At 42.5% G+C, this 14,675-nt stretch overlaps 1 protein-coding gene across 1 annotated transcript in view; it reads left to right on the top strand.

Annotated features, from left to right (window-relative positions):
- The window catches only part of Kif13b (kinesin family member 13B), a 139,616-nt gene that overhangs the window by 70,962 nt on the left and 53,979 nt on the right, over positions 1–14,675 (top strand). The window contains exons 14-21 of the mRNA XM_042699859.1: positions 1,729–1,859; positions 6,570–6,656; positions 8,216–8,403; positions 8,908–9,115; positions 9,914–10,076; positions 10,927–11,073; positions 13,270–13,419; positions 13,694–13,822. Of these exons, the coding sequence (XP_042555793.1) occupies positions 1,729–1,859; positions 6,570–6,656; positions 8,216–8,403; positions 8,908–9,115; positions 9,914–10,076; positions 10,927–11,073; positions 13,270–13,419; positions 13,694–13,822 (1,203 nt within the window). The remainder of the gene's footprint in view (positions 1–1,728; positions 1,860–6,569; positions 6,657–8,215; positions 8,404–8,907; positions 9,116–9,913; positions 10,077–10,926; positions 11,074–13,269; positions 13,420–13,693; positions 13,823–14,675) is intronic.

Genomic DNA, 14,675 nt, shown 5'->3' with positions numbered 1-14,675 from the left:
ATCACCCCAACCCAGGACAGAAAAGATCCCTGAGGCACAGTTAATGCTCAGCCCTAGGGTTGTTCTTGGGAGCAGGGAGATTATAAACAGAATTGGCCCAGAGGATGTTTTCCTTCTCTGTAGGTAGCCTTGGGCCTATTTCTTCTGGAAACTCCACCTTCCTGTTAGTGATAGAATCAAGGGAAAGGGGTGGCACGTGCAGGTCACACCTGGCAAGTATGTGCTCCTGGTGAGGAACTAGGGCACTGGCCGTGCAGTTCTAGAGTCTTAGTTGGCCTGAGAGATCATGGTAGTTCCATTATTATTAATGAGGGAAATGGACTTTTCTTGGGCCAGAGGGAGTTGAGAACAGGAGTTCTGCTTTGGTTGTGGCTCACTCTGAAATGTCTTTATGGGTTTTGTCTAGTAGGATAGGAAGGCAGAGATGAATGGCCTTTGGAGCTGGGTGAGGTAGTAGAGGTGGGAAGGATGGAAGTAAAATCGAGTTCCTCTTTGGTGATAGAGACTTGATTGAAAGCATGGCTGAGTCAGGTTTGGTCAGAGTCTTCCTTCAGGCACATCCGGCCTCCTTCCTGGTTTCCTAAGGCTCAGGAACTAAGAATAGTCCTCACTGTTCTTTGTTGTTGTTTTGATGGTACTGGGGTTTGAACACAGTAAAGCAGTTGCTTTACTGCTTGAGCCATGTCTCTCTAGCCCTTATTTCTTTAGGCTGTTTGTTTACTTAGTGTTACTGAGGCTTGAACTCAGGGCAAAGGATGCTCTCCCTTGAGCTTGTTTGCTCAAGATTGATGCTCTACAATTTGAGCCATAGCTCCATATCTGGTTTTTTGTGGGGGTTGGTGTGGGGGAGGTTAATTGGACTTTCCTGCTTGAGCATGCTTTGAATTGAGATCCTCAGTTCTCAGCCTCTTGAGTATCTAGTCGCCTAGCAAGCAAGCCCAAATGAGTTTGACTTTCTAAGTTCAAATCTTGTTACCATCAAAAAGAAAGAAAGTGGAGCTTAGAGATGATTGGTGGGCGGAAGGGTAGCATCTACAAAACACTTATTACCTAAAATGTTACAAGTTCTGAGCTACCACAAGACTCATAATTTTAGTCTTTTCAGACTCTTATCTTTGGAAAGCTTCTGTCTTTGTAGTTGATCTGTTTTGATTGAGACCGGGTAAGTATTGTCAAATCTAAGTAACTACTTTTCGGATTATATTTGTTGGTAGGATCAGATAAAATATTTGGAATCAAGACTTTGATGGAAAATGAAGGATATAGATGTGGATAGAAATTATAGTTGTAGCTGGGTGGCTCACGCCTATAATCTTGGCTACTGAGGAGGCTGAGACGTGAGGATCACGGTTCAAAGCCCGCCAAGGCAGAAAAGTCTGTGAGACTCTTTTTCCAATTAACCACTAGAAAACTGGAAGTGGTGCTGTGGCTTAAGAGGTAGAGCGCTCGCTTCGAGCTGAAGAGTGCAGGGATAGTGCCCAAGCCCAGAGTTCAAGCCCCACGAAGAAATGATAGTTATAGACATTAAAGGCTTGAATAATATATTGAACATCATGTTTTTCCTTATAAGGAAATAAAACTTGTAGAATGAATTTCAGAGAAAGCCAGGACTCCATTTTGCTTTCCAGATTCTGTTAGCTAAGGACCAATGAAGGTGCAGTGTAGGTAATTTTAGTTTGTGTACATGTGAGAATACAATATTCATGAGTAAATCTGATTCTTTCTTAGGAACATACTTTGATAGGGTCAGCAAATTCCCAAGATATCCAGCTGTGTGGAATGGGAATTCTTCCTGAACACTGTATTATAGACATCACGACAGAAGGTCAGGTTATGCTGACTCCTCAGAAGAACACCAGGTAATGTGCTTGTATTAGTGTTACTGTTAGTCATTTTTAGGAGGAAGAAAATACACTAGTGGTAGATGGTACTAAAGGACATTCGGCCTTCACTTGCTTTTAATTTTAATTTCGCCTGAGACATCCAATGCAATACCAAGCCCTTGATAGTCAGTTTTAGCTTCTTTCACACCGATGCCTTCTCTTTACACCCACACCCAGGGCCTCACCAGGTCTTGACTAGAACCCTACCAACACTCTGCGATTGTTCTACTTACTGTACAGCTGGAAGGCTCTCCTCTGCTTGGAGAGAAAGCTCCTTCCTCTGCGTTGGCTGGTCCTTCTGCCTGCTAACTCCTCTTTGACCTTTGGGGTTAAGTTCTGTCATGGCCTACTTTGGGGAGCTCCCTGGTCTAATCTCACACCTTCTAATGAAGTCCTTGTACAGGGAACTCCACATTCTAGGCTCTCTCCAAGTCAACACCCAAATCTTATAGTAAATCATTTCAGTGCCATCTTTCTGAGACCCCTGATTATCCCCAAGCTGTTCCCTGAGTACATGTGGTAAATCCAGTGTGTTCATCTTTGAGCAGGGGCCTGCTTGCCTTTGGTTGCAGGACTGACAGAAATCTTGTAAAAGTCTAGGTTTTTCATTAAAAGGTTGAGTTTTATCACTGGCATCTGCTACCAGTTGTCTTTGTAGTGTTTCTTGTCATTGCCCAGAGTGAGAGTCTGGATTACTGGTCTGTTTGTGTCAAGACAGCCATTGTTCTCTGTTATACAGCACTGGTGCTTGTTGTACACTTCTTGTCAGCTACATATTAAAAATGTGTGCCCAAGGCCAACATTGAATGCAAGTCATAACTTTTTCATCAAGAACACTCTCAAGTGAGACATTTTTCTTCTTTAGTCAGGAGTGCATGGCATGAATGAAAGTCAGAACCTCGCTGGGTGCCCGTGGCTCACGCCTATAATCCTAGCTACTCAGGAGGCTGAGATCTGAGGATCGCAGTTCAAAGTCAGCCAGGGCAGGAAAGTTTGTGAGACTCTTATCTCCAGTAAGCCACTAGAAAACTAGAAGTGGCACTGTGGCTCAAGTTATGTAGAGTGCTCGCCTTGAACTGAAGAGTGCCCAGGCCCAGACCAAAAAAAAAAAAAAAAAAAAAAGTCATAGCTTCGTCATCAAAACCATTCTCAAGTAAGACATTTTACTTCTTCAGTCATGAGAGGTAGTGAGTATTGGTGACTGGAAGCCATGTTACCTCTGCCTAAATCTACAGAGGTGGCTGTTTGCTCATGGCCTGTACAAATGTCAGCGCAGTGGGAAAAGGCCAAGCTTGAAGTGTTAGCACTACCAAGAGGGTAGTTTGATCATAGGGACCCCATGCAGGTTGCAGATTGAGAACTGTTACTTCATTCATGCTCTTTAGAAAAAACTTACAACTTAACTTCTGTGGGTACGTATGTGCTTTTCTTAAATTCATCGTGTTGGAAAAGCTGTGTGTTCAACCCTAAAATCTAGTTATAGGAGCTCTTTTCTTATAGCTATTTTTTGAACTCATACATTGAGGAGATTACAGAAGTCTAGAGATCAATTATTTTTACTGTTCAAAAACAGTATGAGCCCCAGTGGCTCATGCCTGTAATCCTAGCTACTCATGAGGCTAAGATCTGAGGATCCTGGTTTAAAGTCAGTCTGTACAGCAAAACAAAGTCCATAAGACTCTTATCTCCAATTAACCACCAGAAAACCGGAAGTGGCCCTGTGCCTCAAAGCGGTAGAGTGCTAGCCTTGAGCTGAAGAGCTCAGGGACAGCACTCAGGCCCAGAGTTCAAGCAAGACCCACAACCGACAAAAAACACATAAACATATCCAACAAAAAACATATAAACATATGGTGGGTAGAACATAGGTAGGGCATAAGATTTTGTGTGTATTCAAATAGATTAAAGATAATGACAACCTAAAGCCATATAAAGTTGCTTTATGACTTTACAGATTTTGAAGAAACTGTTACTGTATGCCAGGCCACTGAACAGATTTTGCAGAGGAGGTAGGCTTGCTCTGTGAGGAAGATTCTAGAGGGTGGAGAGGAATAGGAACATTATTCCTGGATGAAGTAATAAAAATTATTCCAGGGATTGATATGAACCTTGATTAGGATAGGCATTAATAATTTTTAGTGTACCGAAAATAAACCATTATTTTTGCAGGAGTTGAGAGTTTATTAGAAGTGGGACCAGATGGGTACAGAGGAAGGAAGGGTCTTTGATGTCAGGTTAAGGTATTTTTACTTGACATCCTGTACCTTAGTAAATGATTTTTTCAACAGGAGAAAGTACATGCTGGTAGTCCTGAATACCAGTATGTGACACCATTATTTTCTGTTTATTTCCTGTACTTAGAGATTCGCTCCTTGATGGTGAAGTTTTGCTGCTAAAGTCTATTTTCTAAGTAAGCAGTCCAATACAATTATTCTATGTTGATAGGAGCTGAACATTGTTTTGTGCTACAGGAAGTTAGGGGAGAATTACATGTAGGTCTCTTTTCTTATTACTGGCATCTCTTGCTATGGTCTGGAATCTAGCTGGCTGGTGGCTGTTTTTATCCATCTAGATGGAACATGCTTGTTTTATTTTAGTGTGTTCTGCTAGTGTTTTAATGATTGACTGCCAGGGTTACCTGTTTACTCCTTTATATACGTGTAATGTTCCCATTCCTCTCCATCCTCTAGAATCTACTTCCTCTGCAAAATCTGTTGAGCGGCCTGGCATATGGTAACTGAGGTTCTTCAAAATCTGTAAAGTCATAAACCTTATACGGCTTTAGGTTGTCATTATTTTTAATCTATTTGAATACACACAAAGTCTTATGCCCTACCTATGTTCTGCCCACCATATGTTTATATGTTTTTTGTCGGTTGTGGGGCTTGAATTCTGGGCCTGGGCGCTGTCCCTGAGCTCTTCAGAGATTTTTAAAAAGTAGTTGTACAAAGGGTTTACCATGCAACAGATCCAATTATAAGTACAGTTCATCTTGGTCAATATCATTCTTCAATGTTTTCTCCTATGCCTCCCAACCCAACTTCTCCCCTCAGTTTTTCTATTTTCATAGGATCTGCATTGAATATTATAACTCTAATAATTTTGGGGAGGCAATATGGAAGTACAGACTCATTCATATTCCTACAGAAAAATAGATAATTTAACGCAACTGTTCATATATCTGAAAATAGAGAAATAACACATAAACCCACACCCACTCCTATATAAATTCCTACTCAAGAAACTCTTCCTTGGATTTCATCTCAGGATGAAAGGGAACATACTTGTTTTCCTGTGTTGCTCAACCCCCTTTTTTTTTTTTTTAATTGTAAAGGTGCTATATAGAAGGGTTACAGTTAACATAAGTCAGGTAATGAGTACATTTCTTTTTAGACAGTGTCATCTCCTTCCTCATTTTCTCCCAGTATTCCCCTTCCCGATCCACCTTCCCCCTATGTTGTATAGTTCATTTCCAACACAGTGTCTGATGAGTATCACTGCTGAATTGGTTCACCATTGGAAGCACCATTTCTGTGCTTCCTTTTCCCCTCCACAAATCAGATAAACGTATATACAAGACAAAGGGTACAAAATCAAAAAGGGGCCAAAGGGGAATAAACAAAAAAACAGCAACTGCAAACAGTACAATAAACAACCTCATTTCCAATTCTTGGAGTTCATTTTGATAAGTACTTTATGTGATCATATTTACACAGCTATTGGTGGCTCAACCCTTTTATCACTTACTACTTTCTCAACAGTTAGGAAATACAGTTATGTTATTGGATGGTAGCATTCAAGTTAGTGCATTCACTGAGATTTCTCATTTATAAACAATAGCAGATAGACTCATTTAATGCTCTGGAAACTCATGACATCCATTTATGTCAATATAGGATGTAAATCTCAAAAGTAGGGCTGGGAAGGTGGCTTAGTGGTAGAGCACTTGCCTTGCATGCCTGAGGCCCTGGGTTCGATTCCCCAGCACCACATAAGCAAAAAGAAAAAAAGCCGGAAGTGGCGCTGTGGCTCAAGTAGTAGAGCGCTAGCCTTGAGCTGAAGAGCTGAGGGACAGTGCCCAGGCCCAGAGTTCAGGTCCCATGACCGGACCCCCCCCCCCCCCAAAAAAAAAAAGTCTCAAAAGTATGCTCTCAAAATGTATAAAATTCTATGGAATCGATGTGATATTAATCATCATAGGCAATACTAATTTATAACTGAAAAATTCACAAGGTTCACTACTGAAATAGGTGGACTCCAATCTCATAGATTTTCTTTTTTTTTAATTTACGTAGTTGTACAAATGAATTGCTATTCAACAAACCAGTTACGAATACAGTGCGCCTGGGTCAGTGTTACCTCTTTGAATATTCTCATCCCTCTGCTCCACCCTCCCTTTCCTCAAAGTTTAGAAAATTAAAAATAGAGGGTATTGATCTCTAACACTGAATCAAATAAGCCTGTTAAGTAAACTAGAGAGTGTTTAAAACTTTGAAATACAGAGAATGATAATGTTATCCTTAGCACCATTAGCACTGAGAAAAATCAGCAAAAATACTAAAATTTACCAAGGATAGGTTTTATTTTGGGGAGTTGGTTATTTTGTATTCTCCACTAACTAGCTTTGGAAAATAACAGCAGAGGGTAGGATGATTGCTGTTCATGGCTGACCTCTTCTCCCCACAGAACGTTTGTAAATGGGTCTTCTGTCTCCAGTCCAATCCAGCTGCACCACGGGGACAGGATATTATGGGGAAACAACCACTTCTTCAGGTATCACCATGCTCATAGCCCTTAGTGGGGAAATGCTGTCGAAAATTATGCTCTAAAGTAGAAAGGTACCTTATACGTGTAACCTTAATTCCTTAATGTTATAGACATTATTTTCTGTGTGTTTATGTATAAAAATATATCTGTTATGTGTGTGTTATAGGTTTGTTTACATACATCTGGACCTGAGGATATAGGAACAGTACATTGCCAAAAAATACAGTTTATTTGCATTTTTTTCTGTTTTGTTTTGTTTTTTGCCAGTCCTGGGGCTTGAACTCAGGGCCTAGACTCTGTCCCTGAGCGTCTTTTGCTCAAGGCTAACACTCTACCACTAGAGAGCCACAGCGCCACTTCCAGCTTTTTCTGTGTATGTGGTACTGAGGAATCGAACCCAGGGCCTCATGCATGCAAGGCAAGCACTCTACCACTGAGCTACCTTCCCTACATTTTTTTTTCTATTTCCCAGTGGAAGTTGGTTGTTTTGGTATTAGGACACAGTTTCTTAGCCATAAAATCAGGTTGATATTTTCCTCAGGGATATTTTCAGCAGTGAAGCATACTTGCCAGAGATAGTTTAATGGTTAGACCTCTTATTTCCGTGATCTGAAGGGAAGTGGCAGCTGATATTGTGGAGCCTCTCAGAAATGTCAGGGCAGCAATCTTCCTGTTGTCTGGGTGTTGTCCCACGGTCTAGAGGTAGCTGTGCTGCTCCAGCCATAGAAGAAACATTCAGCTTACTGGTCGAAAAGGAAGGAGCGTGCTGAAGCCTTCTGACTCTTCTGTTGCCTCTAGCAATCTTCCACCTTGCTTGAATTTGCCTGATAGCTTCTAGGAGGCTGAGAACAGGCCACATACAGTGTTTCCCAAGCAGAGTTGTGTTGGACAAGCTGGCTGGATTCTACAAAGTTGAAATCCTGGTCTTCCTGTCTGTGGCCAGCGTCCTTCAGCTGCAGACCGACTGTGGGCCCCTTGATACTCTCCTTTCTGAACAAAGGGTGGATGGGTTAAAAAAAATTGGATAATGCTTTTCAGTTTTTCCTTTCCCAAACTAAAGCATAAATTGCTTAGCTTAATTTTCAAAATTTTTATAGTTTGGGCCAAGTTGCTCTTTCCACCTCTCCTATTCAGCTTGTTCTTTACAAGCTTTGTGTATGTTGCCGTTGTACTCATAATTTCTCCAGAGACTGTGGGCCTTCTGTTCTCACATCTTCCCCACTTTCCTCTGCCCTACTTTCTGGTGAGTCCATAGGCCTCATCGCAGACAGTTCCCTACAGTCATAGCTTTCTTTATCCTTCTCTGAAGTGGGCCTCACCTTCCCTAACCCACCTACCTTGTAAGGTCACGTGATCTGGCTCTTCTCTCTATTGTAGTATTTGTACAAGGTGAATATTTTCTTTCTGTTACTAGAATATAAAGTTCTTGAAAGCAGCAATTACCTTGTTCTTATGGGATATACCCTAGAGATTTAAAAAAATTGCAGCATTTATAGAATGGAATGAATAAGTGCCTATCTTGATTTGTAAAAATTACCATTCTCCACCCCCCGCCCAACATCAAGACTCAATTTGCCTAAGAAGAAAAAGAAAGAACGAGAAGGTGAGGAGCAAGACGCCTCCGTGAAGAATGATAACAGCTCTGAGCAACTGGATGCAGACGGGGACTCCTCCAGTGAGGTGTCCAGTGAGATCAACTTCAACTTCGAGTATGCGCAGATGGAGGTGACCATGAAGGCCCTGGGAAATAATGGTGAGCAGGTCTGCTGCACTGTAGGATCTCCTGAGGTGGGCAGTGCTCACAGTGTTTTCCATACCTTTTAAGTGTTCACAAGAAAGTCTCTATGTTGCTGATTGTAGAGCTCCATTCTTTGTCTTATATTTATAAAAACTTGCCTTCTCTTTGCTTTTGATATATGGTTAGATTTATTGTGATACCTGGTAAACCTTGTTTTCATTGGTAGAAGTTTGGAGATGTGAATCTTCACTACCTCTAGCTTATTCCTACTATTGTAATATATCTCCATGTCTTAGCTGCTATTTAGACCTAGTTTTTCTATATGGATGACTGCTATGGAATATCTAATTGAGAATAGATTACTATAGTATAGATTAATGTAGTACACTACGTTACACACAGCTATGTTTGTTACAGATTGTCTTAAAAGGTTTTGGTTGTGGTAATTAGCTGACAGTACAGTCATACAGAACAACACGTGAAGTACACTGAACTTTTTGTTTGTATAAACGTGTTTAGATCCCATGCAGTCAGTATTGAACAGCCTCGAACAACAGCATGAAGAAGAGAAGCGGTCTGCGCTGGAGCGCCAGCGGCTTATGTACGAGCACGAGCTGGAGCAGCTCCGGAGAAGGCTGTCCCCTGAGAAGCAGAACTGCCGCATGGACAGGCTCTCGTTCCACTCACCCAGTGCCCAGCAGCGTTTGAGACAGTGGGCCGAGGAGAGGTAGGTGGCGTGGGGGTTGGGGTCATGCTCCCACCTGCTCCCTCTGGGAAAGGTTGCCAATGCAACACTTGGATGTTACTTGCAAAACCATTACATTTCAAGAGTGTTTCAGCCCAGAATTGCTGTTGTGGTGTTGATCATGGAAACTGTCAGTAAGTACAGCTTTCTTTACATTAGGTGTTGCTCCTTTTCAGCTTATTTGCCTTTTATACTTTATTATTACATTACACTTGAGATTCAGATGTCTGGGTAAATGCCTTTAAAAAGAAAAACATGAGGTTGGTTGTGTGGACTGATCAGCTCAGGTAGGAAAAGCATGGTGCTAATGAGATGCAGATTGTAGGTTTATCAAACCTACGGGCTAATTAGCACCACACCAAAATGCTAAGTTCCTTGATTACAGACTGGGGTAGGTCGCTATCCTCTGTGAGGCAGTCAGGCAGTTTCCTTATCAACTGGAGGCTGATAGAGATCTAGAGCTTCTGAATCTCCACTGCAGACTTGCTGAGTCAAAGTCTCAAGTTTATGAAGATCTCTATGATGCATATACCATCAGGTTTCTGAAGCATTTCCTCTGCCTGTGGCCAGCTAGCTACACAAGGTGATCTGGTGCTTGGGATGTTACCCGGAAAAAAGTATGTGCATGGTCAATGTCAGTCATTGGCTCCCTGTATGCAAAAGACCGTCCTAAGCTAGGCTCAGTATAGTTTCCTGACATTATGCTCTTCACGTTATCTCTCCAGCTCCACCCTCCTTCCTTTTATTATTGTTATCGTTACTATCATCATTTATTTACAGAGAAGCAACACTGAGTAACAGCTTGCTGAGGCTGAGGGAGCAAATCGTGAAGGCCAATCTGTTGGTGAGAGAAGCAAGTTACATTGCAGAGGAGCTGGATAAAAGAACGGAATATAAAGTTACCCTCCAGATCCCAGCCTCCAGCCTGGATGCCAACAGGAAGGTGAGATGCCGCCCCTCACCATCGATGAGGCAGTGCCCGCTTGCCCTGCCCTCTCCTCCCTTCCCTTGTGTGTTCATCAGATTTGGCTGGCGATGACTATCACAAAATAATTGTTACAGAGAACTTAAGCAGGAAGAACTCTATTAGGTCACAGTTTCAGAGGTTTCAATCCATAGTCCTTGGTTTAAAAAAAATGACATAAATTTATTCAAACGGGAATAATTTTATGGTGTTATACAACTACTAGCTCTTACCTAGTAATGGGCTATTATAATAAATCCGAATATACTTGGAAGCTGATAATCATATTTTATTCCCAAATGGGGAAATGGTACACTTCTCATAGCTTACTGTTTTGGGAATTTCTTAGTGCCTATCTTACAAATTTACTCCTTTAAGCATTGGCATATTATCCATTCATAAAATGAAAGACTCACTTTTGAAAGTGGAATGGTCTTCTCAGCAGACATCCCTTGCCTTGCACAATGCACCGCTCTTTCAGCCCACTGATGTTCTGTGGCCGGATGATGATGTGAATAGAGCATTTTTATTTCTATTAGTGTCAGGTCTTAAATTTAAATTTCTCTCCAACTACAGTCAAAGTGTAAATTTCCATGGACACCTAAGTTTATATTGAAATCTGAAGTTTGATTGCATGGAAGACCCAGTAGAGGCTGTCAGAGCTTTGGGATGCCCTGTGGCAGTCCTGTTCCTGTAACAAGCCATGCCTGACAGCTGTGATACTCACGCTCAGGCTCACTGTGGCCATCTCTGATGGGTGGCCGGGGTGTCACACTGTTGTCTGCTGTCGGCATCTCTGATGAGTGGCCATTGTCTGCTATCTTTGCAGCGAGGCTCTCTTCTCAGTGAACCTGCGATCCAGGTGAGAAGAAAAGGAAAAGGAAAACAAATCTGGTCTTTGGAAAAACTGGAAAACCGGCTCCTGGACATGAGAGACCTTTATCAGGACTGGAAGGAATGCGAAGAGGACTCCCACGTAAGTTCCTGAAGCAAAGTGGCTTAGCTGGTAGTCCTAGACTTAGCCTGGGTGAAACTGCTTGTCTCTTCATTTTTCCACTGTTGTTTTCCTATCTCTACTGTAAAAATTATCTTTTTTTTTTTTTTTTTGGGTCCAGTAGTGGGGCCTGAACTCTGGGCCTGGGCGCTGTTCCTCAGCTCTTCAGCTCAAGGCTAGTGCTCTACCACTTGAGCCACAGCGCCACTTCCGGCTTTTTTCTTTTTGCTTATGTGGTGCTGAGGAATCGAACCCAGGGCCTCATGAGTGCAAGGCAAGCGCTCTACCACTGAGCCACCTTCCCAGCCCTGTAAAAATTATCTTCATATTCTAAGTTGCTTAATACTAAGTTTAATAATCTGTCTTTCTCTTTCTTTCTCTCATTCTTTCTCTCTTCCTTCCTTTTTTTCTCTCTTCCTTCCTTTCTCTCTTCCTTTCTTCCTTTCTCTCTCTCTTTCTTTCTTTTCCTTTCTTTCTTTCTCCGTTGTGGGGCTTAAACTAAGGGCCTTATGCTGACCCTGAGCTTCTTTGTGATCAAGGCTAGTTAGTGCTCTATCACTTTGAACCAAAGCTCCATTTCCTCTTTTCCGATGGTTAACTGGAGACGAGAGTCTCACTGACTTTCTTGCGATCCTTGGATCTCAGCTTCCTCAGTAGCTAGGATTATAGGAGCTAGGAGCCACTGGTTCCTGGCTTGGTCTCTTCTTTTTTCTTCTCTTCACCTCTCTTCTCTGGATTTCCAGCACAAATCTTTTTTCTGTCTGGTGTCTGTTTGTGAGTATCCTTTTCTGCTGCTGCCGCTGCTCTAGAATTCTCTTAACCATGGAACCAAGCTCTATCATCTCCTTTCCCATTTCCCTGTGCATGGAACCTTGCAAAGGATAAACTTACAATATATGCTTATGTTTTCTAGCTTTTTAATTTTTTTGTGAACATTTGTTTTTGGACAATGTCACCCCTTCATGTTTTCTAATTTGGCATTTCTATTCTTGTGGAAGTGTTGGTCCTAAAGCAGGTGCCGCTTGCTGTACTGGTACTTGCTTCTCAGTTGGTAGGTTTTCCATTAGGTCAGACGTCTACTTGTACGTCTTTGAAATAGCAATATGTGCACATACTTTTAATACTGCTGGCCCTCTCTTCACATGAGCTCTTCCTTAACGTTTTGTTTTGTAAAAATTTTATTTTTCCAGTGATCAAGAAAAATGACATTTTCTTTTTAGACTGCATTTTTGCTGAAAATTTTTGAAATTTTCTTCTGTCTGTTTCAACCTGGAAATAAAATAGTAGCAAAAATAAATACAAAGAAGCCAGCTGCTCTCCCCTCAAATGTCACTTGTGATCTGAGCGAGTATGTCTAATGATTAGATAGTGACAAATGGAATGTATAGGTTTCTTCCCTGAAAAAATTAAAAGAGGTTTAGTACACCAACTTCTTTTTCTAGTGGATCAATGTGTATTTTTGAGTCATGGGGCTTGAACTCAGGGCCTGGGCACTGTCTCTGATCTCTTTTGCTCAAGGCTAGCACTCTCCATAGAGCCATAGAGCCACTTCCAGTTTTTGGGTGGTTTATTGGATATGTGTCTCATGGACTTTCCTAGCTTTGAACTATGAGCTTTAGATCTCAGCCTTCCGAGTATAGCTAGGATTATAGGTGTGAGCCACTGGCACCCAGCTATTTCTCTATATTTGTGGTAAGGTTTTCACATAAAAGAGAGGAAAATAATAACCTGCTTTTGGGATTACCCTGTCTTAGGTGAAGGATACTGCCCACCATTGCGTGTGTGCAAATACAGTGCTGTACTTGAACAAGAATTTTATTTCATTGAAAAAAAGAGTTAAGATAGGGCTGGGAAGGTAGCTCAGTGGTAGAGTGCTTGCCTTGCATGCATGAGGCTCTGGGTTCGATTCCCCAGCACCACATTAGCAGAAAAACCTGGAAGTGGCACTGTGGCTCAAGTGGTAGAGTGCTTGCCTTGAGCTGAAGTTTCCAGGGACAGTGCCCAGGCCCAGAGTTCAGGCCCCACGACCGGCAAAAAAAGAAATCGAAAAAAGAAAAAAGTTAAGTTACAGTGATAAACATTTATAATAATTTATAAATTAGAATGCTTCAAAAAGTATGTTGAATGCACTTATTTTGTATGATTTTTAAAAAAAATTATGTTCGAAATACCTTTCAGGTAATCCGGTCCTACTTGAAGCGTGCTGACCCGTTCTATGATGAGCAGGAGAACCACAGTCTCATCGGGGTGGCCAATGTCTTCCTAGAATCCCTTTTCTATGATGTGAAGCTACAGTATGCTGTTCCCATCGTCAACCAGAAGGGAGAGGTTGGCTTCTTCTTTGTGCCTCACTTCCTGCAGGGAGAAGGGGAGGGTGATGAGATCTAGTGCTGCTATTTAGTCACACAAACACTATATGTGTGTAGGAATGCCATGTTTCCACAGTGCTCAGTACTTTGAGTGCAGAACAACTGTTGGAAACTAGCCTTCAGAATTCTCACATACTGATAATCTGAGAGCTTGTTTCAGATTTGTGGAGAGGTCCTCGCAGGAGATGGGCCCAGCCCCAGAATCCTGCATCTGCTTTGCCTTATCGCTGCAGGTGGCAGGCCGGCTGCACGTGGAGGTGATGCGGCTCAGCGGAGCCATTGCCGAGAGGATTGCAGGAGGGGATGATGCTACAGAGTTTGGCTTCGAGAAGGAGGCCCAGGAGAACAGGCTGGTTTGCATGGTAAGTCCGAGTGGGGCCGTTTGTGAGGACCATGGGTGTTTAGATAATGTATCTTCTTTTACAAAAGTTGAAAGTACTAGTTCTGCACTTGTAACACTTTCAGTGAGACTTTGAACAGGTTTCCTCTTTTCTCTGGACCTTTCGGTTCTGACATAGAGCCTGAGTTTATCTGCACTGTGGTGTGGAGAAGCCCAGGTTTCCCAGCTCCTCCTCTCACAGCACTTCTGAGCCTTGATAAAGGTGGAGTCTACCACTCACTGGGCCTGTCCCTCAGCTGCTGGTGTGGTCGCTCTGCAGTTTCTCTGCCTTTCTGCACCCAGAAATTTGGATATGCTGTTCCAGCACACCACATTCTCCAGTGTGCTGTTCTGTCTCATTTTCCATGTGAACCATTTAAGACATACATGTTGAACGTCCTGATCAGACATGTGTCAGATACCAGAATGCAAAGATGAGGAGAGCTAGGTTCTTGCTTTCCAGTGGCTAATGCTGTGCGGCTGCAGGAGGGCTTGGAGGCCTATACATATGGGCAGAAGCCTCCATGTGATGTAAGCCGAACAGTCTCACAGGGCAGGAGCCCTGTGTCCTGACACACAGAAGAGAGATGGTAGAGATTTCTGGGAAAATGAGACCCAGGCTGAGCCTGCAGGTGCCATTCCTGGTGGCCTGTTCATTCCTGGTGCCTGCCACACTCGGCATGGGTAGAGCTCCTGCTTTCTGCATCAGCTGAGGGACAAGTGCTCTGCTGTGTCCCAGACACCCCTTATGGGCTGGCCAGCACTGCCGTTAGTACAGAATCCTTACAGGAATTTGTTCCCGAGAAGGTCTTTAATGACAAGAGATCAAGAGGAGA

The sequence above is a fragment of the Dipodomys spectabilis genome, unplaced genomic scaffold, assembly GCF_019054845.1.
Source record: "Dipodomys spectabilis isolate Male_0828 unplaced genomic scaffold, ASM1905484v1 ptg000263l, whole genome shotgun sequence".
Classification (NCBI taxonomy): domain Eukaryota; kingdom Metazoa; phylum Chordata; class Mammalia; order Rodentia; family Heteromyidae; genus Dipodomys; species Dipodomys spectabilis.
Note: the sequence above shows the minus strand (reverse complement) of the source record. Positions and strands in the feature narration are given on the sequence as shown.